Raw genomic sequence first — 27,378 nt, 5'->3', positions numbered from 1 at the left:
CGGCTCTGGTGAGGCCGCACCTCGAGCACTGTGTTCAGCGAAGACCTGGAGGTGCTGGAGCGTGTGCGGAGAAGGGCTCTGAAGCTTGTGAAGGGTTTAGAGAACAAGTCTGGTGAGGAGCGGCTGAGGGAGCTGGCGTTGTTCAGCCTGGAGAAAAGGAGGCTCAGGGGAGACCTTCCTGTGCTCTACAGGAAGCTGAAAGGAGGCTCCAGAGAGGTGGGGATCGTTCTCTTCTCCCAAGCCCCAAGTGACAAGACAAGAACCAAAAACCTTAAGTTGGACCAGGGGAGGTTTCGGTTGGTTCTTACGAAAAATTTCTTCACCGAAAGAGTTGCTCTGGTGGGTTTACGTGGCAAGGTTTTGGTAGCAGGGGGCCATAGGGGTGGCTTCCGTGAGAAGAATCTAGAAGCTGCCCCACGTTAGAGAAGGGCTCCACTGCCGGCCAGAGCCAAGCCAAGAAACGATGTCGCTTGTTCCTCTGTGAGAGCGTAATTAAGAAAGGAGAAAAAAAGAACAAAAAAAAGCTGCTTCCCAGGGAGAAAGAGAGGAGAAGCAGCCCTGCAGCCCCCCAGGGGAGTGCAGCAGGAGGGCAGGAGGTGCTGCAGGCAGGCAGCAGCAGTTCCCCTGCGGGCTGTGCAGGGAGAGGCCCCCGGTGGAGCAGGCTGTCCCCCTGCAGCCCATGGGTCCCCCACGGAGCAGATCTCCACGCTGCAGCCCCCCCGTGGGTGGAGGAGCCCCCGGTGGAGCAGGTGGATGTGGCCTGGAGGAGGCTGCGGCCCATGGAGAGCCCCCGCAGGGCAGGAGCAGGCCCCGGGCCGCAGCTGCAGCCCCCCCGTGGAGAGGAGCCCCCGCAGGAGCAGGGGGTCTGGGGGGAGCTGCCGCCCAGCCGTGGGGGACCCGTGCTGGAGCAGTTTGCTCCTGGGGGATGGATGGACAGACCCTGTGGGATGGATTCGGTCTTGAAGAGCCCCCTCTGCCCTTCTCATCCGAGCAAGACACTTGGCACTGCTCCAGAGCCCAAGCTGAGTGAAACCCCTGATACACAGCACAGAACCACTAAATGAGGCAGATACCACGTATTTTTATTTTTATTTTTTTTTCCAGCAGCAGCAAGGGAATAAAATGTTCAGCCAGTGCAGCAACACAGAAACAAAAAGGCGGAAGTGCTTAATGCTCATTTGTGGAGTTATACGTCAAATCCTGCAAGAAGGGCATTGCTTGTGGCTTTACATATTCATACTAGAGCAAGAATTCAAGTCAGAGAAGCCTCAACATTTTGATGAGCCTTTGGCAAAAGTGAGCCTTATATCCTCTGAAAGAAAAGACGGTCTAGGAAATGCCCAGAGAACACCACAGAGTCAGCTTCACAAATTCCACAGATAGCAAAAATAGCTATAAAGATTATAATCTACTCAGGGTATAATTTGGAGGAAATAAATTCCACTTGTTATCTGCTGGCGTAGAAGAAGCATCTCGTTTCCTTCCATAAAGCAATAGCATTACTTTTATTTTTACAATTTTAGCTTTAGAAAAAAAGGTTATAGTTACTATAGCACCATCTTTTCTTTCATGTTACTTACAATCAGCAATTTTGATGCTTCATTTTAAAACCTTGTATCATAAAATTCAGCATCTCAGTCTTGTCTGAAACTATTGCAATGCATTTCAGATTCTTAAAATACAGAAATAACTATACATTCAAAATAAAGACATTATATACATAACATATTGATACTGTGATAAGATTTTAATCACTTCAGATGCATTTGGTGTTTTCCCTTTCAATTTCAGAAGCTAGGTGAAAGAACACAAGTTGTCCTGCATTCCACACCAAAGAGCAGAACACAAATTGGAGAAGCTTCTAGGGAACATTTTTGATTAACTGATAGTTACAATGGTATTTTGATTTGCCTGTGCTATGCTTATGTACACTAATCCTCTTTGGGAGAGACCTGCAAGTTGGATGTAAGCTACTAGTATGAGCGAATAGCAGGAGGAACAGTCGAGCAGTCTTCTTCATTCAAAGTTTTGTCAATTACAGGTCTGTATTTCAAGGAAACCTAAAACAAAAAAGAAAAACAAAAAAAAAATAAGACAAAACTTGTATCTAAACATGACAACGTAGCTACAGGTTGTAGCTGTTGACTGTAACTGTTATTCAGTTGTTGACCGAGTAACATGGGTAACTGAATGGCTTGATTGATGTTAAGCCGTTTCCCATTATTCATTTCATTCTGTAGTAGATGAACAATTGGTAACCTACAAGAAACATTTACATTCCACCCAGTTACCACCAGATAAATTTATTAAAACCAACAGTTTTTATTAGAGGTGGTACTGAATGGAATGAATGGTACCGGAAGACTACTCCCTTGAAAAGGATGTTATCAACAGCTGTCCTCAAGCATCTGACTTGACTTACCTTCCCAGACTTGACATCCACATACGAAAGGGTGTGCTTTCTCCAGTGCTCTTCAAATGGCTTGCGCTGTTGGCCTTGGAGTGGCTTGGAATAGTCAAACTCATCTATCCGTACCTAGGGAGACGATTATGTCAGTATAGACCAGAAACTGGCATCTGTAAATCACCTCATTAGTTTATTAATGTTTTAAAGATTAAACATTATTAGTTTAATTGCAGTTACAACTGTAATACATGTCTCATAATAGCCAGCAAGCTTTACGTTAACACTGACTGTATCAAAGTTCCAAGTCCTTGTTAAACTTCAGCATTTAAGATAATGTTTCTTGCAGAGAATGGCTATTCTGCCTTAATCAGGTCATGAATGTCTAAACAGGTTTCATTATGCCCCTGCTTTCACCTCTCTAATAATTACAATGCATTCATTGAACTACTCTTCTCTTAAGATCATTACCCACCATTGCACGCACTGGTCATTTTATAAATAATAAATAGAGCAGGGCAGGTGAGACCACCATTAGCCTTAATTTCTTGAAAGTCTTCAGAGCCTTGAGTTAAGATGTTTACATAATTCATCCAGGTCACGTAACAAGCAATGCAATGCCCAGGTCACAGAAAATGCATACCTTATAGTCCTCTCTGGCATGAGCACCCCGGGACTCCTTGCGAGCCTCAGCACCATAAATGGTTTGTAGAGCACAAAGCATCAGGTTTTGCAGTTCCAGGGTCTCCACCAAGTCAGTGTTCCACACAATACCTAGTCAAATATTTAATTAATATGGAAGGTGTTCTATGAAGAAATTATTTCTTAATTTACTTCTATCTTAGTGCTAGTACTTAGAATTAAACTAGGGGGGAAACCTGCTAGTTATACAAAGTTCTCCTTCATTAAGTATCTCCAAGGCAGAAGCCAAGTTCCATACAGGAACATACCTTCATTTTAATTCCTACATTCTAAGCTATCACAACACTTCCTTTCTTGATGCTTGGTAGAGGTATCAAAGAAAGCCAGTTCAATTTCAGTATTTGAATAAATGTCTAAGAGTAGATGGAGAGAAACACACAACTGGAGTGGAGAAAGGGTACACCGTAAGTTGCACTTAATTAAACAAGTCCTCCTAAGATACACCGCAAGACAGTATCTGTATGCAGAGCTAAAATAAAAACAAACCTGAGTATTCAGCCTAAAAATAAAGTCTTACCACATTTTGACAACTGACTGGCCTTTTCAGAAGTTATTTACAAAGTTCCTCTTAGCATTTGAGCAACTTCACATCACGCTCTGAGACAACAGTAGCACTTACAGAATTAACTCTGATTTCAGTGTCTACTTCTTTAAAAGAGTATACAAATAGAAAATGTTTAATAAAATCAAACATGCTGATTACTGTGTTTAGGAATTAGGGTTCTGTAAAATATTTCTGAAGATTCAAAATGGCCAAGCTTTAAAAAAAGGAAAAAACAGAAGATCTAAGAATAAAAAAAAACATTTTTCCCAGCACATACTCTGACCAAGGTATACTCTTTGCTATCAAATTACCTCTGTCAAATGTCTTTAGGTGAGCCAGATCACTATAAATCTGGCTAAGTTTTTCACAGCCCTCTTGTAGTACAGAGCCAGTACGAAACACAGCTGCATGGCTTTGCATTGTCTGCAAGACAGTAAAAACAAATTAGTCTCATATGCCATATGAGCATAACATCCTGCATAACTTCATTAGCTTCAGCAAAGCTGCTGACTTCAGACAGGTCTGCAGCGTGAAGAACAAGAAATAACATTCTGTTCACCCCAAACAGAGGAAAATCCATCCTACTATGCAGCATATAACAGAAGCTTCTCCCCCCCTTATTGCTGAGGACTTCACCAAGCTTACCTTCTGCATGTTAAGTCGCACTTCTGAAGTTCTTATGGTTCCATTAGCAAATCTTAATTTGTCAAGATTAGCAACTGATGCTTCACCAGCATCTGGTTTAATGGAAGGAACTGGCTCTCCTATTACGGAAAAATTCAGTAAGTTTAGTAAGCAACTTTTTCTGGCAGATTCATAAAGTAGTAACTACTGTGTCTCAGATCTGAGTAAAACAGTAATTTCTTTGTCTGAGATACAGGTTTACTGTAACTTTCCTGAACCCCCACCAGAAGCATCCATAATACTTAAAGTTCTCAGTAATATATGTAAATCACATTCTTTCCTGTGATAGTTGGTTAGGAACCTAGCCAGTACATCTGGCTAAGTTCTGCTCTTAATTCCATAAAAACTGTACTTTGATAAAAGTTATCCTAAACTTCTCACTGCCTGTGGCTCCTCACCACTTTCTCTTACACTTCCCTCGTCTCCTCATCCCCAAACCTCTCACCTTCTCTTGGCCCCATTAAGAGCTCTGTACCTTTTCGCCAATACAGAAACCTATGTTGCTGGGTAACAAGCATGGCTAAGCCAGCCACACAGCTCCTCAAAACCACACTTCATCTCTCATGTAGCCTTACATTCAGACTACTTAAAAACCTTCCCACAACTTCAAACTCAGAGGAACGACAGAAAAGACTGGTCTGAGTACAAATGTTTGCACTAACTGAGAGCAAAAAGCACCTGTAAACCTAAACTGATTCCATCACATACCACTATTTCATACACTTTTTTTTTTTCAGTCCAAGTCTGTACAGTCTTATTCATTTGGACACCAAGCTATGAGAAAACAAGTAACTACTGGAATTCAGTTGCTCTTGCAATATAACTGACTCTTGTGAGTGGTGGTGGTGGTGTTTTGTTTGTTTTAAGACCAGATTTAAATTTAAGAAATAACATACAGCAGTGATAATCCATTTATAGTGGATGAGATGTTACAACTTTTTATATTTATTTCTTCTATTACTTGCACATGCAGTCCACCTTATAAATCAACAAGGTGGCAATAAAATGCACTATATGAAAGAACTAAGTGTAAAACAAACTACACTGATGTAGAGGATGCAGTGCAGGACATAGGGAAGTCAAGTCTTCACAGTCAATATCCTGTTTTGCTGTTTGTGAAAAATTTCAACTGCTTTTGCCAACAGCAAAACTGAGCACTGGTTTTAAGTTGATCAGCTTACAAAGCAAGTCTTAATGACAAGCAGTTGCTCAGTTAAGAACCCGTATATTAGAAGCATAAACACAAATTCCTGCATTTCCTAACAAATAATAGTCTAGGTCTAGTGTTCTTAATTTGAAGTAGATACCAACAACTCTCTGTTGCACAGAAATAAGATCATAAGCATAAACATCTGCATAAGAGTGAGACAAACTGTGAGTCTTACCAGGCTTGCACGTTTCTGCAATTGTAAGGGCACAAGCACGGCCAAAGACCACCAAATCCAGAAGGGAGTTTGCTCCGAGTCTGTTTGCACCATGGACAGACGCAGATGCTGCTTCCCCACAGGCATATAGGCCAGGTACCACTTTATCCTCACCATTCACATGTGTAATCACCTAACAATTCAGATAGTTGATTAATACTCTTTTATTAAACAGTTTTTAAGAATGCAAGCCTCCTTATTTTTAAAATGCCACGTGCAAGTAGGAATGAAACAAAACCACATGAACTTTTCCCCAACCCTAAAACTGCAAATACCTTAGTTTTAAAGGGTAAGCAATAAATATAGCTAGCACTAAAACTTAAGATTTCTTTAGGTCATATTTAAGAAACAGAACCGTGTAATAGTTCACAATTCTGCAGCAAGTCAGAAAAGCACAGGAAGCAAATCTGATCTGCATGCATTTCCAAGGGAAGATATGCATAAAAAAATAAGTAGAATACGTTGAACCAGAAAAAAAAATCAGCTGACACCATCAAATTGGCATAAATTAGTATGAGTTGAACAAATCTGTTTTAGTGTAATGATTATATGAGGTACAGTGAATTAAATATTGTAACAGAGTACTAGTTTGATCCCTTTTCAACCGTAGCTTATCCTCAAGCCAATAGCCAGAGTTGCTAACAGATGTGACAGAACTGTAAACTTCACTTTAAAAGTTTCCCAGAGCTCCATCTTCAGATGGACTTGAACATGGTTCTGAAGTTATTCACAATAACAAACTGGATTGTGTGTTTTAAGTACTCTAACATCATTATTTAGTTAATGTCATTCGGCACCCTTATATTTCTATTTGAATAATCGCTTCCTATTGCTAGATGAAAAAAATACCAGAAGTGATCTGCATGACTGACCTGTCCTTTGTAGTTTGTAGGAATACCGCCCATATTATAATGCACAGTGGGCAGAACAGGAATAGGCTCTTTAGTGACATCGACTCCAGCAAATATCATAGCTGTTTCTGAAATTCCTGGGAGACGAGTTGCCAGCTGCTGTGGTGGTAAATGGTGCAGCTGCAAATACACATGGTCTTTTTCAGGGCCACAGCCCCTATCAAAATAAAAAACAGGAGTATCAACAGTGGATCACACAACAGAAGGTTATGCAAAAGTCAGTGATTTTTCTAAGCTACTTTGTTTCACTTGCGATTACCTTCCCAAAAATGAAAATTTAAAATTCATCTCTGACAAAAATACTATCTAACATATTTGAAAAAACTATTGAACGTGGCAGCATTTAAGAGCATTCTTCTCCTCCCAGCTTTCCTTTTACAATTATCCACAGTATTTAAGGCTTTAAACAACCTTATCTCCACAGAAAGATGTAAAACCTTATGATAATTGAGAAACTGTCTCTAGACACAAGGAATTCAAACAGGAAACTCATAACACCTTCTGTTCCCCTCTAAGGGACGTTAGGAAGTAACAAGCAACATTTTTGCCTGAAATGCAGTGTTCAGCTAACACTTAAACCTCTATCTTATTAATTATCTGTTGCTTAACAAATGAACTACTGTATTGCATATAATCTAATACAATTAAGCATTCATTCTGCAGCTTCGTTAGAAGTATTTAACTAACCTTCCTTCCCGTATCTCTATGGTCATAGAACGAGACACGACATCCCTGGAAGCCAGATCTTTAGCAACAGGTGCGTATCTCTCCATGAATCTTTCACCTTGACTGTTAATGAGAATACCTCCCTCTCCACGACACCCTTCTGTTATAAGGCAACCAGCCCCATAGATACCTGCAAAGAAGGAAAACCATCACATGAAATGTTCACAAGCCAAATTCCTAACCAACACAGCCAGGACTGCAGAAGCAAGGTCTACTTTTAAACAACAAAAATAAGTCACAGGGCTAAATTTAATTCTATCCTGATATGAGAAATGAGTGCTGTTACTCCTTTCAAGCATTCTTCCTGGAAGGTGAGCAAGTTCATCTGGAACACCCATGGTATCTAAAACATTACAATGAGAAGAGAACTACACCCACCAATACACAAGGAGATTCAGCAATTACTTTGTTCAAGATTCCAAAGTAAACCAGAAACTGATTATCTCAAGGTCAATCTGCTCATTTCTGCTGCCTCTTTTCCTGTGCTAAGGCAGTGCAGGATGGCTTCAAATTGTGTGGAACATAAAGGCTTACTGAGTATGGCCTTCCTTCTCCAAAGGAAAAGTCTATCCGTTAGTCTTCAGCATTGGTTCCTCATAGAAAATAAGAATGCTGATGAAGCATTTGATTATTCCATAACTTTCAACATAATTATCAGACAATTAAGCTTCTCTGACCAGAAAAAAAAACTTAGTTATGTCAAATGAACACTGCATCTCTTAAGATTACTTTTACAACGTTATATTTGTTAAACTGTTCAAAATGTTCACCATTTATCACAAGTTAAAACTCAGCATCTATTTAGCTACAAACAAAAAAAAAAAAACTTTTTTTTAGTCTGTGACCACGTTTATCCAGTTTAGATACTGATCCTGTGCTATAAAACATAATAAAATGTCTAAAATATATACCTTTACTTCAACTACTTTACTTCAACTACTCAATTTTCACAAAAGATTCTAGTGTGCAACTTCCTAACATTTCAATCTATCCTACTGCTTCTGTATCCAATATCAAACATTGGATATACCCTTTAATATTTTAAGCACAAGAGAAAACAAATTTCAGAGGTGAAGGAGTTCCAACTAGGAATTTGTCAAGTCTTTTAGTATTGTAACAACAACACCTTTATATTTAACTGGTATTACATCAGCTTAGACCTTTCTCATGTATTATAATAGTTGTACTCGCAGATTTATATTCTGCAGCAGCTGCAGACAAGTCTGAACATCCACCAGAGGCATCTAATAAAGCGATTAGGCATTGCAGGAAAATGCAAACTGACAAGCTCATTCTAAAACCACAAAAATTCTTCTCATCATATTAAAAACAATGTTGCAAGTGTTATTTCATACTCTGTTAAATCATATTCCATACCTGTAGGGTGAAACTGTACGAACTCCAAGTCCTGGCAAGGAAGGCCAGCTCGTGTGACCATAGCAGTACCATCACCTGTACTTGTATGAGCTGATGTGCAACTGAAATAAGTGCGGCCATACCCTCTAAAGAAAACACAGTTAATAAAATTAGCAAGACAAAGCAAATAAAAATAAGAAAAAAAAAAAAAACACCACACATATCCAAACCTATACTCAGCTACACTGTTTGCACAAATATGGAACTAGAAAGAGTGTTAACCAGCAAGATGCCGGACTTTTGCCACGTCCTGTACTAAGTTCAACCAAAACCAAACCAAATTGGCATTGCCCCATTACACATATCTGAAAAATGACTAGTGGAAGAAGGCCCAATAAAAAGACCACTTCAAAGCGGAATAGTTAGGTTAATAACAAACTTTTTTGCCAGAAAGAAAGTCACTTCAGAATGTTCTCTCAATCCAGTTCCATTAGACTCTATGTGAACTATTACGTGCAGTTTTAGCAAAAATAGCTTGTAACAATAGCTTATATAATCAATATATCCCCTGATTGGATATGCTTACATTTCAAAAACCTGTATAAAACTCACAGTCACTAATAGCAAATTTTTAAGCCTGGAAGCTAACCAGTTTGCTTTAATGTTATTGAGCACTGCCAATGCTCCAAGTTTCAGGACAAACTCTCAGAAGAAATACTAACCTACTTACTGTATGCAGCTCAAAGAACTTCACTATGAAAACAGCCTTGGCTTTCATAAAACCATACTGCAACTGGCAAACTTAGTATTTTTCTACACAATATATTTCTAAACATACCTATCCTACTGAAACAGATGGGATAAAATAATCACAAGTCTAATCCATATACTCTAATACACATAAAAATTTCTGCAACTACTAATGTAAAGTTACACTAAACATCTAATAATTTCACCTTACAACAGTTAGATGTGCAGTTTTATCACTGATTTAAGTTCTCACTAATCTTAAAAAAGGTGATTCCTACAGGAAACTCCAAACACTACAGATGCATACACACCTTGGTAGCGCTGCAACGTCTGCTTTAAATAGCACGCTTTAAAAGTCTAAGATACTGTTGATATACATACAAAATGCTCTTACACATTTCAGCGCCATGTCATTGTTCTAGAATTTGAAGCTAGACCTCATACTAAATTTATACTTGGACACAAGGATAATAGATTTTTTTTTCTTAAGAAATGACTGAATTTGTAGTTGTATTGCTTTTGATTAAAGGGAGAGAGGGGGGAGAGGGGTAAAAACAATTATATTTTTCAAGTCAACATGTCTCCTCCATACTACGGAGTAAGACACATGTAAAAGACACCCAGCCCTCAAACTAGCAGCACTCTCAGTTTTCCATCTTTTATCACAAACATTACATTACATTACCCAGTGGCAATGACAGTGTTCTTTGCTCTAAAACGATGTATAGAACCATCTTCTATGCAAAGGGCAATAACACCACGACACTCTCCATTTTCCATGAGCAGGTCCAAGGCAAAATATTCAACAAAGTAGCTGGTATCATATCTTAGAGACTAGAGGAAAATAAAAAAAAGCAATTTTAATGATTAAAAAAACACAAACTTAAGTAACTACTCTTCAAAACCGTCTATGCATATAGGCTGCATAAGGAAAAGAAAAATATAACCTTCCATTGATTCTTAAGGAAGCCAGTTTCCCTAGAAATCTCTATAAACATTTGCTAATGAATCTAATCCAGCTCAAAGAGATACACACGCACGGTTACCAAACCGCTGAATTCTGAGAAGGCATAGCTAGAGAGCAAGAGGCATTCTTTCACCCTATGTTTGGCAACACTTGAGTCAGCCGCAGAGCTTGACACATGTACAAGCACGTATCACCAGGTCTGCCTCTGAGAAGCAGAAGCCATCCCCAGAAGCCAAGTATATAAACAGAACCAGCAGGCGTCATCAAGCCAAATGTATTCTTTCGTGCCCTCGAGGATCAGATTTGTGTCTGGCAGCACTGATCATTTCTATTGCAGCAACAAGTCTAGTATTAACCTGAAGGACAGTAATTAGCTAACTACTAAGTAAATGAAAAGCATTAGCTATTAGGTACCTAATTTTGGGTTTTAAGTAGCTTACTGCCATTTAAAAAGAACCAAATCTTTTGTAGCTATGCTTTGTAGAACTGACAGGACCAGATGCTGAAACTAGTTATTTATTTGCCATAGAGAAAGCTCAGGAGGGCATTGGAGCCCTTTACAACATTTATAGCTCATTCCTCCACGCTCCCTCCTTTTAGATGAGTAACAAAAAATGCTGTCTGGTACCTTTTATCAGAGTTCCCCAAAGCCATGATGTCAACTTTCTTAAGAGGATGGAAAAAGAAAAAAGATATTTGGGAAAGCTTAGATAAATATTGTCTGTGTCTAGTTAACAGGTGCACAAGCTGTAACAATAAAAACTACTTCAGACCACAAAGCTAACAGTGTATGCTATTTAACATCCACTGCCTTCAGGACAACCATTATAAACATGATCTTCACAATCTATCAATATATTCCAATTTCCAGGTACTCCTGACAAAAAAGCAAGCATCACCTAGGTGGCATCCTTCCACAGTGACACAAAAAGGAAGGAAATCCAGAATTGGTATCACTCGTTCTCTCAGATTCCTCCCTGATATGCATGCAAGTCATTTTGTTTCTTTCTTCCAGTGTCAGAAGATATCATTGACTGCAAATAAAAAGACAAGTTCTACTTCACAGCTTCTTACCCTGCCATACAGAGTATGCAACAGCGAGTGCCCTGTCCGGTCTGCAACACAGCAGCACCTGTGGGCCTGTCCTCCTTTTCCAAACTGAAGGCTCTGTCCACCAAATGCACGTTGGTAGATTTTTCCTTCTTCTGTTCTACTGAATGGCATCCCGTAATTCTCCAGCTGTTGAACCCAAATACAAGCATCAGGAATAGTGCATAATAAACAGGAAATTACCATGTTCCTAGTAAGATATCTTTGGGAGCTACCCTGTCGTGAATGAATTGAGTTAAAATCAGTGCCAGTGAATCTTACCTCTATCACAGCAGCTGGGGCTTGCTCCGTCATGTAGTGTATGGCATCCTGGTCACCCAGCCAGTCGGAGCCTTTCACTGTGTCGTAGAAATGCCACCTCCAGTTATCGTCCTCCATGTTTCCCAGAGCTGCATTGATCCCTCCCTGAAAATGAAAACACATTTTCCTAGAACTGTATCAGTGAAGCAAAGCTTTAGTAGGTTTTCCTCATTTGTATTAGAATCTTTTACCGTTTACTGTATTGCTTGTTTGTAGAGCCATAAAGTCAGATATCACATGGTTGTAAAAAAAACTGTGCAATTTATCAATTTCACAATGGCCTGTACCTAATTATGTTTTGTATAACACAATGGCTTGCAAAGTTACAAAGAATGCAATGGAGAAGAATTGAACAGAAGCTGAAAGTACATATTTAGTTGAAACAATTTTGGAGGGCTACATAATATGTACAGTGGAAGTGTGGCCCTGGCACATCGTGTTCATGTGCATATCCAGATCTTCCAGCTCTTACGGTGCCTTTTTTTTTTTTAATTTTATTTTTTCCCACATTTGTTCTACCTCATTTCTCACCTGTGCAGCAACAGTATGAGACCTGGTGGGGAACAGCTTTGTAACGCACGCCGTGTTAAAGCCAGCCTCTGACAAACCAAATGCAGCCCGCAGGCCTGCTCCCCCCGCACCCACAACAACCGCGTCGAACTCATGGTCCACTACTGGATACTGCGTGGAAATCTAGAAAAAAACAAATCAGTTTGTTATGGTCACAACTATGCAAACTAAGCCAACCTGATGTAAACACAAGCAATGTATTTCAGCTAGACAATCTCATTACTGAACAACCCTCCACCAAAGCCAAGAAGCAGACGCAACACAGAAAGCTGTCCCTGATGGCATCTCTCTGAAGCACTGACCTGTTAGTTAAGATACAGAAAAGTATGAACATACCGAATCAGAAACCTTCGTAGAAGCGTGTTTCTTTCCATAGACTGTGAAGTGCAAGTTGCGTGCAAGAGTCTGGCACGCCGCTGGCCACTGTGGGAAGAAATCAAGACAACTGCTGTAGACCAAATGTTTCCACAAGAAAGATTTCCAGTGTTCTCAACTACTCCACCTTTACAATAACCATTTACTTGCCACTGAGTCACAAACATTGCCTCAACATATTTTACAGTTACACGTAGTGATGTTTGGGCTTTCCTTCACCCACAACGAGGAAAAACAACAATTCTGACGGGATGAGGGACAGAGCTGCAAGTACCAGAAAGTCACAGCCTAACCATTCACTTCACTCTAACCAACCAGTCTCCCAGAGCTCTCTGAGGCTGCACTGGCAGAAGTTTGTTTGCAACTCGTACCCTACATTATTCCACTCTTCTCATGTAAGCAAGGATGAAGACAACTTTTCAAGAACCACAGGAAAAATACCTGTCTTAGGTCAAAAAATGCTCAGAATTTGATTTCAGGTGCTTAAGAATAGAGAAGAATTAAAAAAGAAAAAAAGGTGGGGAATGCTGTTCCGTATCATCATTGCTTCAAAAGGCAGATATATTTTTCTTGCTTTCATTCTCTATTAAGTAGTAGGCAATGTAGAACAATTTATTCTCTTCTGATTGAAGCACCGGGACACTGTTTTCTGTTTCTGTAGGGTTATTCTCTCTCCCCAAAGACAGAAAAAACACCTACACCTACCCAATATCCAGTCCTGGTTTTGATAGGTTAAAACAACCGGAGTGTTAGTCTCCACAGTACAAATCAGCAATTTCTTGGAATTTAGTATTCCTTCTCTACACTATTCAGAAAAATGCATCTAATTGAGCATGCACTGATTGATTAGAACAGCAGGACAGTCATACCAATGACCTGCACAGTGATATCATCACTCCTCCATTTGAAATACCACTCTGTCACATTTTTGGATTGTATTTGTCTTTTCCAGCAACTGTTATAGCCATGGTTTAATCACCTTACAACATGCTAACAAGCCGGGCTTGTCTGGAACTTCCCAATACCCTGCCCCTACGTTACCCTTTCCTTGATCTAGATTTGTCATCTCCCATAGTTTCTTCAAAATTATCTTCTTGCACAACATCGAATCTGATGCGTCATCATACTTGCTAACACACTTCTTCTGTTTTATTTTATTTTATTTTTTTTTTTTTTTAAACAGACGAAAAATTTAGGTAAGATCATTACAGAAGATCAGTATTAAAACTATTTCCAAGGAATTCTGCTAGCACCCCCTTCTCAGCAGGGATTCCCCTCCCTTCTCCCTTGCTCTTATCACACCCTGGGGCAATTCCATGTCCATCTTACTCCCCATGTTAAGTCACCTTCATTAACACTGCATGAACAGCATTGGATTAAGCAATCTGCTGGCAGTCAGATGAAACAGAAGTACCAAATGTAATTTATCTGCAAGGCAACTCTCTCAACCATTTCACATCACGCTAAAATAGGGTGTCCTCCATATAGAGAAAGTGCTTTCAAAGAAAGCGTGAGATCAGCTGAGGTTTAGACTACCACAACTCCAACTGACACGATGGGCTACAAGATTTGGCAGCCATGCGTTCCCTACAATATACCACTGCTGCTGCTTGTTTCTGAAACATCCCAATGGTAGCACAGCTCCTGTTACTGCCATAAGTTATTTCTTGGGGGTGAACAACACACTTGGTTAGTTAGCAATGGAAATGCTGTGTGTAAAGACAGCACGCAAACAACAGGTTTGTGCATGCTTAGCGCCGCTTAGAGAAAGCATAAACTGCGGTTATGCCCTAAAGCATGGAAAGGAGCTGGCCTACTTTTCCTGAGTAAACAAAGCAAACAGCCTGCTACAATAATACCCAGGGAGCGTTCTGCCACAACGCTTTGCACTTAATTTTGTTTTTTAAAGGAAAATGTTTGTTTTCTGAAGTTGCTGTACCACGCTTCCGCGGCCCTATTGGTCAAGTTTTGAAAGACGTGTTTCAGCAGAGGATTCTGGAAACATATATATAATAAATAAATAAATATATATATATATAAAAGAAAAAACACACATTTCTAGTGGATTCTTGTCCATATATTGGCTTTTGCTAAGGAGAAGCTTTAAAAAGAATAAAAGACGCTCTTCCAGCCTTCCTATCTAGGACAGGGCCGGCTGCAGCCCTGCTCGCAGCTCTCATTTCTCCATTTCTCGTCAAGGATCCGTGCCCCTCCCGCTGCCCCAACGGCTCCCGGCCCCCGCAGGCCCCTCAAGGGCGGCCCCGGGGGAGCTCGCTGAGGGCTCCCGGCCCCGGGGCTGACCCGTCAAGGTCACGGAGCGGCCCTCGGGGCGGCAGGGCCGGAAGGGGCCGGGAGGGGAGGGCCGGGCCCGGACTCACCGCCCTCGCCGCCGGCCGCAGCCACCGCCTGGCGCAGCCCCGCGCCGCCACCACCGCCGCCGCCATTTCGCAGGGAGCCCGCAGCGCGCATGCGCGGGGCCGCCGCTGCCACCGGCGCCGTTATCCGGTGAGGGCCCCGGAGGGAGAAACCAAGTGTGTTTGTGGGGGGGTAAGAAACGGGGAAACGTGGGTGTTAGCGGGTCCGCAGTGCGGAGTCACCCCAAACCTTCCTCCCCATACACGCAATGAGAGAGAGCAGGGATGCAGCCAGGCTTGAGGCAGAATTCTGGGCTGGAGCGAGTAATTTCGCTGCTCCCCCCTTGGCGTCCCCCCCCCGTGCTTCAAATGGGACAGCCGAGAGGGGCGGGGCCGGCAGCTCAGGGGCAGCAGCGGCTTCCCCGGGCGCTGCGCCGGCGGCGGCCCGAAGGCGTCCGGAAACACCCGAAGGGGCCCGAGGGCACCCCGAGGGGGCCCGAAGACACCCGAGGGCACCCCGAAGTCACCCGAGGGTACTCCGAAGGTGCCCGAAGAGTCCCGAAGGCAGCCCGAAGACAGCCGAGGGCACCCGAAGTGTGCCGAGGGCGCTGAGGCGTCCGTTAGGCGCTGCCTCAGGGCGCGGTGCGGGCCGGCGGCAGGGCGCCCCCATGAACAACCTGAACGAGCCCCCCGGCTGGAACATCCTGCCCAACCGCCGGGAGCCCGGCGAGGAGGGCGGGCGGTGGAACTACGCCCTGCTGGTGCCCATGCTGGGCCTGGCGGCCTTCCGTGAGTAGCGCCGGGTGCGGGCAGCCGGCCGCCATCAGGGCCCTGAGCCGGCTGGGAAAGGGGGAGGAAAAACCCGCTTGGGCCACTAAGTTACTTCATCAGGGGCAAAATTAAGCATCCGTAGCCGTTCTGCAGGTTGCTCTAACCCCACTCGTACGTTTCAGGTTGGATCTGGACCAGAGAATGTCAGAAGGAAATAGAGAAGGAAAAGAACGAGTATTACAGAAAGCATTCGTCTCTGCAGAAGGACCTGGAGGCCAAGTACCGGGATACCATCACGGAAAGCCGCCGCGCGGTTGCTCACCTGGAGCTGGAGCTTGAAAAGGAGCGCAACAGGACCCTGAGCTACCGTGAAGCCCTCGTGTCCCAGAGCCGCAAGCTAGTGGAAGAGAGGAGAAGCCTAGAGCAGGAGCAGGAGAAGCTGGAGAGGGAAAAACAAGTTCTTCTGCGCTCGGGAGCAGCGGGTAACTTGTACCAAAGCTGCCTGGCAAAGGAAGAAGAATGGCAAAAGAAAGCCAACGCTTTGCTAAAAGAATTTGAAGATGGACTGAAAGAAAGACAGGAGATCTACTGCAGTCTTGTGGTACCCAGAAGCCAGAGACTAGAAATAGAGAAAAATTTGCTAGTTAAAGCGGCAACTGATCCTGTTGCTCTGGATCTACATATGGAAAGTGGCTTAAAAGATATTTTCAAACATGACAACTACTGTGGCAACCTGCTGAACAGAAGCAGAAGTCAAAACGGAAGACTTATGTGGCTGTATTTGAGATATTGGGAACTAGCTATTGAACTGCAAAAGTTCAAGAGGGTAGAAAAAGCAATGTTAGGAAAACGATAGGGGGAGTAATGGTGTTTCATGTGGTCTGCTGTGAAGAGTAGGGACAATCACAGTCGTAGTCCGAAGCTGTTACGTTTTCGTTCTGTGTTTCAATTTCTACTCTTCACTGCATTTGTATTTGCATGGGATGTGCAGTGTTGGTGCCTTTCCTTTCACTAACAGCAGATGCTCCAGCGAGCTGTGCATGCTCTAAAACTCTGTGTGTTTGTCTTGCAGACTGCAGTGTGCTCCAGAGATATGCAAGCTTCCATAGGGATCAGAAGGAGCTAAACAAAAGTCACTTCAGAGTAATTAACCAAGTTGGAGGTTGTACTCTATCAACAGAAAAGTGAGATTCGTCTCCACTATGTGGGCTGCACGCTGTGCTCCGTATGCATGCGTTGCGTGCTGCCTCAGCGCTGTCTTCTTTAAGCAAGACTGATTTTGAGCCAGGTCTTTGGAAGAGACCATGATTGAGCAAGATGCTTGTCACATAAACCGTATGCGTATATACATACATTTATACAAATATATATGTGTGTGTGTGCGCATATGTATCTGTGTGTATGTATATATATCAAAAATGTATGTATTAGCACTCTGAGGGGGGAATAGTGTGATAATGCTTCAGGTTAATCGGTCTTTCATCATCTTCCAAGCTTAAAATACAAATAGGACTTTATGGATGAAACATCCAAACGATGCTACCTAAAATAACACTTAAACAAACAGATTGAGAGGAACCTCACTGGAGCTAGGGAGACGTGTTTGAATATTAAAATAATATATAAACTTGAAGTTGTATCCTCATAATACAGTAGAAATGTTGACAATGCTTACGTTTTTCTCTCAGTTAAGGTTTCGGTGATAACCTAACAGTGTGCCTCTATTATGCACATCACCATGCTGCTGCCTCTGCATCCCAGTGCACTTAGGGTACGTGTTCAGCTTCCAGGAACCTCCGTAGTCACTGCGCCTGGCTCTGTTGCTTGTTCAGGCTCTGATTGTTGTGCTCAGAAGGGTGGCAGCCACCCTTCTCCCCTGACCACCTCTGTTCTCCCAGACCCAAAGTACACTTTTCCACAACTCTGAAATTTTGAGCTTACAGTTCACCCCTTCACATACCTATGACCGTGGAAATCCTACAGATGTACAAGTTCTGTAAAGACTTAAGGAGAGCTTTTTCCTCTAATTGCCACAATAAACATATCTAGATATAAAAAATAAATACCCCAGAGGGTTTCCATGCGTGAAATCCCTTAAATCTTTGGCTCCTTGTAGAGCATAGGAACCACCTTCAGTTTCAAAAGTGCCATGTACCTTGGAGTGGAAGTCTTTTTCCTTCTCCTTTCTAATCTAGCCTTAGACCCCAAAGGGAAAACCGTTACCCTTTTGTCTATAATGTGGTATAAATTTTAGTTAGCATTTCTTTATTAACTGAGGGATAGACTTGCCAAACATGTTTGCTCTGGGCCATCAGCTATTGCATGGCCCAGAAACAATCCAGCTTGGTGGATGCCCATCCAAGTTTAACAGAGAACTGTAGCAGATGTGGACATTAAACAAAATTCTTAAACATTTTTGTTTCCAAAATGCTCGGTTTTCCATCTGTTATTTTGCTCACCTTGTTGGTGCCGATTGTGTTGTAGTGAATTATTAACCTCTTATGGACTGGTTTTTATTTTTAAATAAAGTTTAAGTGGACAACATGGAGGGAAAAAAAAAAAAAAGAGATACTACCACAGACACCAGAAAGGCCAAAGGTTATCTGGATGCCAAGTTTATGCAGGTTCAGCCATGAGAACGTGATTGAGTTAGTGTTGGTGTGACAACCTCAGCCAAGCGGCTCTAGCTGGCCATATCCACATGCCCTAATTGCCCAGTAGAACAAATAATTTAGAACAACTTAACTCGTGTGCCGTTCCTTCAGGATGTGGAAAGTGTCTGCCTGCCCAGCCGCAGTGCATTTCATATGGACATGCAAGCAGTTACAGCAACTCAGATGAACAGTTGTAGATAGTGAATCAAAGCCAATATGTTCAAGACTCATGCCTCATCTTTGTGCATCTTCACTCATTCTTAACACTAAATGAAGAAACATCCTATGCTTTTTTTCAGTTTTTCGTAGTTTTATGTCCCTGACATCAAAATATTTAAAGAAAACGTAATCAGGAAGTAAAATACTTTTCAGTATAAATAAATGATTGGAAGCATCACGTGCTTGATTGTATGTGGTTGGATGCAAAGGAATAAATACAATCACTTCTTTAGAAGTGTCGACTATTTGCACAGCTGATTGTTGAACTATTGTTCATGGACACTTTGCGGATCAGTGTATTAAGATCAAGGAGTTTTTCTGAGGAGGATTTTTGAAAGCATGAAACTGGTTTAGAAGCACCAGTCCTATTAGTTTCTACCAAAACTCCTGTTTCTTAGTGTGTTACATATTTTTGAAATAGTCCCCTTTTGTAAGTTATTATGTTGAAAGTTCTATTATGAGCTTGATCTTGCCCTACAGCTGTTCCGGATTACTGATTTGTTTGAAAATGTCTGTATGTAGAATGAAGGAATGATTTGTTTTCAAAATATTTAATGAAGGAATGAAGTGTTTTGTTGGTTGGTGTTTGTTTTTTTGTTTGTTTGTTTTGTTATGGAAATACAAACTCACCTGTTAAACAAACAATAAAAATAATGAAAACCCTTACATCTCTCTGCACTGTTGTGTTACTTGGGCGAGGTGGATGGGAGGAATGGAATTTTACACCGACTTCCTAAACACTGTTAATATCACCTCAGATTAAAATTACCACACTTATTCAAATCTTGAGTTTGGGGGTTCTTTTTGATGCATCTATTGTCTAGGTGGTTCTCACATTTGTGGGTCACAGCCTCTCAAACAATATTCTGGTTGGAAGAAGTGTGCCTGAAATTGAGGTCTGCAGGTTCTTTTTGAAAAAGAAAATTGTCATTCAATAAACAATACACAATTGTCATTCACAGCTCTGAAGGTTTCCACGATGCCAAGGCTCACGTAGCTGGGGAACCCTGCAGATGTGAAGGGTGCGAGGGCTAGATTGTAGCATTAGGAGGACGGGCTGCTAAAGAACGGTCACCTTTCAGCATGTACATGTGAAAAGTCTGCTGTACAGCAGCACTGATGGTGGAGATGTACAGGTCACCCAAGTGGCAAGCTTCATTGCAAATAGACAAGCACAGTCCTAGCATGTAGCCCTACTCGCAAGGTACTGCTATCTGAGAAATTACAATGTAAGGAGTTGTGCAAGGTGACTAATTACAGACAGATTATGGATGGCCACCAGAAAAAGTAAAAAGAGAAAACATTGCTGGTAAAGTAGCCCAGAAAGTGCTCTCTGCTTTATGTACTACTAATGGGAACAGACAAAAATGTGAAAGTAAATGCTACCTACCAAAACAGAGTCCAAGGAAGAGACTATTTCTTCACTTTTCTCTTTACAACTGCTCCTGCAGGTTTGCATTTCTTAGACACCTCACTTCCAAACTTAACACATTACAAAATCTTCAGCTAGTTTCACATTACTGTATGCTGCCCCCTCTTGTGGCTAATCGCTCTGCTTGCCAGCAGCCTAAGCAGCACCGTTCTGTTTTTGTGATTGGACCATAGTAATAATAAGAAGAAAGACAAAAAGCAATGTGCTTTTCAGCGACCAAGAGAGAATGAACTTACCTGCAGCAAACTGGGCCTTGTGGTGGACCTCTATGCAGAGATAACATGCAGGACTGGGTCGTGGTTCAGCAACATATCAGCATCTCATTATATACCACAGCACTGGAAAAGGAAACAGTAACAACCTTAATTAAAGAATGCTTTCCATTGCTTCATGAACATAGCAAGCAACAACCTCCAACCGTAAAACATGTTTTGTTGCTTGCTAGAGGAGAGATGCCCTGAAGCCCAGTGTCAACAAGAGCAAAACAAAGAAGGAAGATGATGCTGGAACTGAGTTTACTCCAGTAAAATGTTTATATACAAAGCTGAAGCCAGTGTCACACAAACCACAAGTATATACAAAATACAGATGATGCCTATTTGTAGAAAAGAGGAGGAAAAGCACCACATGGGAAAGAGTGACAGGTCTGTTCTGAACGAACTACAGCAGACATGATGTTCACAGCTTGTTCCATTTAATTCTTCTGTGGCTATTGTGTTACTTCCACAATAAACATGGCAATTTTTAGGCATGTCAGATTACTGAAGGAAACTCCCTGACACCATAAAAGCATTCCTGAATGGGTTGTTCACAGAAGTCATAGTATATGGCACCCTACCTCTGTTGTGTTCCCAATAGCCTAAAACAGAGTAGAGTAACAGCTCAGTGCTGTTCTGTTTCTCCTCTGTGGTGGCACAGAATGACTTCTTGGGAGCATCCAGAAAAGTTTACAATAGCATAGGAAGAGATTTAGCCTCCAAAGTTTATTGGGCTTCTTGTATCCCTACTTGAATTGCTGTGGCAGTGATGATGGCAGCCTGGCAGCACACACACGGGAAATAAATCATGCCAGCTGAGGAGCTGTGCCTTTGGCTATTTATCAGGTAGAGTTAGAGAACAACAGAGCATAAAACCTAGACCAAGTTAAAGATCTGCAGAATATTTCCTGATATGGTAGAATCTATAACCACTTGCTGTTGAATATTAGCCCTAAAACTAAATGACTGAAATATTTCGTCTGTGTATCTATTGAACTGGTAGGATCATTGGAGTCTCCTGGGCTGGGAATTTTGAGTACCCTCCTGAACATGGGGCTCAGTGCTCCTTCTTCGTGTAGCTGTTCAAGGATTTTGCCCATTGTTAACTCACATAAGGATTTCTTGTTTTCTCTGTGTATCATACGAGAAGGTCCAAGCAGACTATCAGAGACAGCATTTTGTTTGAACAATGTTCATCTTCACTTTTGTTACATCTTCCCCACTTCACTCTTCCATGTAAGAATCCTGTGCTTCAGGCACCCTGCTGGAGAGTTACCACTCTCTTTACATTTCCATCTTTTCCTGTTTGAGGCTCACCACACAACCTTTGCTTTGCACAGTCTTCTTCTTCATCACCCTCAATAGCTGATTCAGGCTGCTTTTTGCCTCAGGTGATAGCAGCAGGAGGAACAGGAGGAGCAGATACTAAGCCACTATGCCTTGGCTTTCATTTCAGATGATGCTTGTCACCACCAGATTACCTACATGTGGAGAGAAGCACTTTACAGATGATGTTTCTCCACTTTGAGGGCTGCTCTGCAGAAGGGGCATGATGTTGCTCTGAAAGGCATACAGCAAATCTGACACGAGCATGTTCAAAAGTAAAAACAGCTGCAAAAATATTACCACATAGAAAGGTTAAATTGACATCTCTTTCTCAGCTATATTCTTCAAAAATTGTTGAATTTTTAGCAAAGTTAAAATAAATCCATCTGAAGAAAACAAATATTGTGAGGGAATGAAATAGAAGTATTTTACAATTCTCTAGTTACAATCTTTGGCTCAGTGAGAATGCTAGTGAAGTCTGAATATGCAATAGCTAATGTTACGTGCATTTTATGCAACAGGAAATAGTTGAGGACTTCTGAAAATATTGATAATAATTTACCTCTGAAAAGATGGAAGGAGGTAGTAAGTGAGGAATCTACCAATGTCTTGACTGTTTCTAACACAGTCTTCTCTGTCTTAGTGTAGGAAAAAGATATTATGTACAACTTTTTTTTTTTTTTTTTCCCTACAGGAAATTTGCATAGTATCCCAATGATGCCACATATTTTGTTATGCCGGGGTGAGAGAGGGAGTACCAGCTAGACAGGGTAGAGTAAAATGAAGGAAAGGATGTAGTGTTGTCACCTCTGCTGGTGTCTGGAAATCATTTCACCCAGGTGCACTGGCAAACTGGTCAATGTGGGAATGTGGAAGTAGGGAGCTTGTTTATTCTGCTGTAAGAACAGCAGAATAACAAAAGCACATACAGAGATATGTGCTTGTCATACTAGCAGACAAATTCTTCACCTCTTTACAGGCATCTGCAAACCTTTATATTCATTCCATGAGAAGTATAGATGCATCTGACCAAGGGTCAAATGACCAAAACTATACAAAGAGTAATTGTGATTACTGTATATGTTGCTTTGAGAAGTACAAGCTGACTGAAAAAAAGTTTAATTAACTCTGGTGAGATATTGCTATAGAATCACTAGAGTAAGATTTTATACCAGTATTTGCTACAGTAATAAAAAGGATCAGAAAAATGAATTCTAACAGCATGGGATGTTGTAAAGCACGATTAGAGAATAAACTTGGTGTTTATGATTAATTGCCTTTAGCTGCAAAGCTCTATAAACATCAGTCTCAAAATATTTGCAGTTATAGACTCATCCTGTGTCATACCAGGAGTATTAGAATTGCAAAGAAATAAACAAACTGTATTTCACTGTATTTTACTGTATTCCATGAAACTATGACTAGATGCAAGCCTCTTAAATTGCTTCTGCTCTCTGCTCTCTCAGTGGCTTTAAAGTAATGTTGTTTTTTTTTGTTTGTTTTTCCTGGAAAGAACATACCTGTCCTGTCATTCCGGTTGCTCCTTGTCCTCCCCTTCACAGCACCCAGTCAGCAGAGGTTCCCCTGTGCCCTGGCTGGAGGGCAGAAGGCAGGTGCTTCAGCCAGATGCTTCAGTCAGTCAATTCAATTAATTCACAGAAAAGACAACAATGCCCTTCTCTCTGTGGGATGCTTTTCTGCAGGTTTAGAGAGCTTTGCTGGCCCAGGAGCGCCAACACCAAGAGAACCAAGTAAGGCCAGAAGCAGGAGAAGCTGTTGGGTGGCTGACCTGGGAGAGGGTATCAGGCCCCACCTGCACCTCAGGGGGCAGGGCAAGGAAGGTTTTCCTCCCTCTTTTCCATGGCAGTAAAACTATCTGTGTCACTCAAGCCAGGCCTGCTGAAAAAAGCCCTCTGCCTCAACCAGAAGTGCTTCCACCTCATGTTTGCACCTGCCCACGCCAGGCCACCACAGGAGACGGACCTGCCGGGGGGTTCCAAAGCCAGGAGCCCCTCATGCCATGCACAGACCTGGCCCACAGAGGGAAGCAGGAGGCTTCCTCCTTGCTCTTGTCTTCATTTGCATCTCTGGTATCCTTCTGCCGTAGCTGCTTTCCCCTTCCATTGCCACATCTCTTTCTGAATGTCTTCGTTGTCCTGACAGATGAAAGACATCTTCAGCTAAGAATACTATACATATAATCTTCCACAAATATATATATGTGTATATGTTCCAATAACATACATGACCTCTAGAAAGGGACATTTCCTTTTCAATCACATTAACTTGTGAAAAATTGGTATGTTGAAAATGTGGGTGTAGCAGACAAAAAGCCAATGTGTGATTAGAAACAGTTAATCACAAATAATCCGATCGAAAGGTAAGATCCATTTTCTCCTGCATTTGTAATTAGCTGTTGGCAGAACATGTCTCATTTGTCAGCTTCTATTGCAAAAAGATTGATTTCCTACGGTTTACTGGCCATAACAAACCCTGTGGAACTAAGCCTAGCATAACTTGAAGAAGTTTATCACAGAACAAACGAAAGGGCCCGGTGATAGCATGTCACTGGCTCTGTGTGGCAATGCACAGCCCTGTGCTGCAATTAGCATGAATTAATTTGAGAAATCTTGTCCCCCGGCAAGTCAGAGGGCAAGAGCAGGCACAAGCCATCTTCTGCAAGAGCAGCCGATGCAACTTGTTTGTTCCAGTCCACAGGGTGGCAATGTAGGCAACCCCTCCGTGCCACTGCAGCTCCTCCTGGAGCTGGTGGCAGTGCCACTCACCGCAGGTGCTCCGGAGAAAGGCACAGCGCGGCGAGGTCATTACTCCTGCAATTACACCGATAAAGAAATTTGAGCTAGATGCTATACCAGCATATTTGCTCCCGCAAATGTTTAACAGCTAACAACCACTGGAACACGGTATTATCAAAGTAAAATAAACTTCTCCAGAAATTTGGATTAATGCAGCAGAGTGCGATCTGAAATGTGGTTTTGGATCCCGATGCAAATTGCTCGCATGTGAAACTTAACAAAGATAAATTTTCATATCATCTGAACACAACTGTGCATTTATTTCTTATCCTGTTGATTTATCCTCAGTTTGATTCCCAAAGGAGGCTACATTTGTTCCTTCAGTATCAGTTTACACTGTGCCTGAAGAGAAACGTGCTGTTTTAGAATAAATTCTATAAGAAATCTTGATTGTCAAGGATTTATGATCACATAGAGTCATTTCTTTATAGCTGTAAGACAAATTGTTTGGACATTATGTAATCGTGATCTGATTCAGAATCTGATCATAAGATATAGAAATGTCATATATAGATATATCCAGATATAGAAACTCAAGAGTTTCTATATATGACTTTGAAAAACTCTAGAAATGAAGCCTGCAAGTCAGGGAAAATAGAAATATTATGACCTAAACTAGAGGAGGATGTTTGCTTTGCCTGTTTGTCATCTGCCTGCCATTTATTACTATCTCGTTTCCTACAACGTGAGTGTTTGGATTCTCTCCCTCTGTTTCAGGCACAATAATAACCCAGATGAGCCTGAAGCTTGTGGAACCTGCAGTTTCTTGCTATTGACCAAGAAGTCAACGTCCTTCTCTGGAAGTTGAAGAGCTGGGATCTGAGAGTTCTGTATTGTCATTTATAAATGAAAAATGAATTTTCTGTACAAAGGAAGCACAGTAAATGCAATGCTTTGGAACATCAGTAAAGCTGTTGTCTTACAGGAGATATAAACTGAACAAAGAACAAAGTAAATATCTGATGATGATGGCAAACTGTGCTGAAAGCAGAAATGATGGTCCAGAAGAAAGTTACTAATGCAGTTCAAGGATCAGCTTAGGAACAAATCTTTTGTCATTCTTAGACTAATGACCAAAGACAAAAGAAGTAGCATTTTTATGAAACACTCATGATGCAAGCTCAGAGGTATCATTAATGATGAAAAAGTAGATTATTATTCAGGAACTAAGGAAGTAGCTCAATGTACTGGAGTTCCATAAAAAAAAAAATATGCTTTAGGTAACTGAGAAAAAAAAAAGATGGCCTGCTGCAAGCTAAGAAGCACCTGAGGAGAAGAAAAGCTTTGATCCAGTGGTAATCAGGAGACAGCTAATCTGCGGAACTGACGAGGTCAAGACAAAGGTGAGTGATACGACTCGGCAGATTAATAGAGATATTTTAAGTACAGTTAGGGAAGTACTAGTACCTGATTACAAGGCACAGGGAAAATCCATCTGGTCTGCTGTATACAGTTATAGCTTTTTATGTCAAGGGTGAAGTTTTTTTTGGTAACTTGTCTGTTCAAGAGATAATGGAGAGCCTTTTTTTTGCAAGGAAGAAACTAAATCACCTTGCTTTATTTAGCCTGGCAAAACTGGGGCTGAGGCAGTTTAAATGCAGGGATCAGGTCTGCACTGACCTGCAGTTGTCACAAGTACAAATTATTATGAGCTGGTCCTGAATTTAATACAGCTGGATATCATATTTCTTAGAAACAAGAAATAGAAATCAAGCTAGTTTCTTTAAAGAAGAAAGTAGGCATAAGAATTCTGAAGTTCTAGACCAGCTTTGAAATAATAGGGAGTGCAAAAAAAAAATAAAAATCAATTTGAATTGACGTGATAAGATTGCAAAGGGATGTTGTGATGTGTTCACCTGCTTCAGAAGGGGCTGGACATACAAGATCCCTTCTAGTTCTTTATGTTAATCACCCTGTATCATCACAGGTAAGTAGCCTGTAGGGTTTATCTGACAAAATTCTTATGATACACACTGTGTTAGATTTTGTACATAGCATGCAGCAGCAACTACTTACCTTTTGATAACTGTGAGGTACAGACAGCTGTGTTGTTATGATTGTACTGAAAGAATGCGGACACAAATAGTATCTGCGGTATTCGTTAACCTGTGATTCTTATTTCTTTTTGACCCGTGTATCATAGGGTCAGTGAAAAGGTGAAGAGACCTTTGATTCAAGTCCATTTACAAGATGTTATGTTCTTCAGACCTTGTTCTGTAATGATTAGAGGCCTTAGGGTAAGCAGATTATGCTTATGATTGTAAAGGTCAGATTTTATAATCCTTTTCATTCTCCATCCTTTTTGTCAGGACATTTAATAGAATAAGATCTCTTGCAGAGAAGGAAGAACATTTCAGTAATTATCACAAAATATACAATTTTGTAAACCTATACTGTGGGAAGATGAGTGTGATGGAGATTCACAATCAGTTTATCTTCATGATAAGAATTAGCATGAAACCTCTTTGTTAAGCCTGAGGCCAGTGGAATCACTTTATTTCGTATTTGTTAGTGCTATATATGTATTTAAGTAAGTTTAAACATGGGAGTGGTGAGGGGTGTTTCATGACCTTATAGGCGATTACAGTTTATAGCCAAATTATCTCCTGAATTACATTAACTGAAATCAATGCCTTATAGTAGATGAACAGACTGTTCCATAAAACCTTGGCAGATAAAGCATTAATAAGTGTCAGAGCTGACTTGGTCAATCGAATGATTTGCTG

General features: G+C 41.4%; 2 protein-coding genes across 2 annotated transcripts; one reads left to right on the top strand and one right to left on the bottom strand.

Annotated features, from left to right (window-relative positions):
* Window positions 1–1,061: 1,061 nt before the first annotated feature.
* SDHA (succinate dehydrogenase complex flavoprotein subunit A) lies at window positions 1,062–15,363 on the bottom strand. Its single transcript, XM_027451817.3, has 15 exons — window positions 15,202–15,363; window positions 12,785–12,871; window positions 12,410–12,571; window positions 11,840–11,983; window positions 11,543–11,707; window positions 10,187–10,335; window positions 8,773–8,897; window positions 7,357–7,525; window positions 6,631–6,826; window positions 5,720–5,891; window positions 4,296–4,414; window positions 3,962–4,073; window positions 3,048–3,178; window positions 2,423–2,536; window positions 1,062–2,060 (listed from the first exon to the last, which is right to left on the bottom strand). Exons 1-15 carry the CDS (start codon window positions 15,265–15,267, stop codon window positions 1,974–1,976), a joined length of 1,998 nt encoding a protein of 665 aa, XP_027307618.1. The 5' UTR covers window positions 15,268–15,363; the 3' UTR covers window positions 1,062–1,973.
* CCDC127 (coiled-coil domain containing 127) lies at window positions 15,353–19,487 on the top strand. The gene is made up of 2 exons (XM_027451818.3): window positions 15,353–15,966; window positions 16,131–19,487. The coding sequence occupies exons 1-2, from the start codon at window positions 15,447–15,449 to the stop codon at window positions 16,802–16,804; spliced, it is 1,194 nt and encodes a 397-aa protein (XP_027307619.3). The 5' UTR covers window positions 15,353–15,446; the 3' UTR covers window positions 16,805–19,487.
* Window positions 19,488–27,378: the final 7,891 nt, after the last annotated feature.

This window comes from Anas platyrhynchos, chromosome 2 (assembly GCF_047663525.1).
Source record: "Anas platyrhynchos isolate ZD024472 breed Pekin duck chromosome 2, IASCAAS_PekinDuck_T2T, whole genome shotgun sequence".
Lineage (NCBI taxonomy): Eukaryota > Metazoa > Chordata > Aves > Anseriformes > Anatidae > Anas > Anas platyrhynchos.
This window is presented reverse-complemented; position numbering and strand designations above follow the sequence as displayed.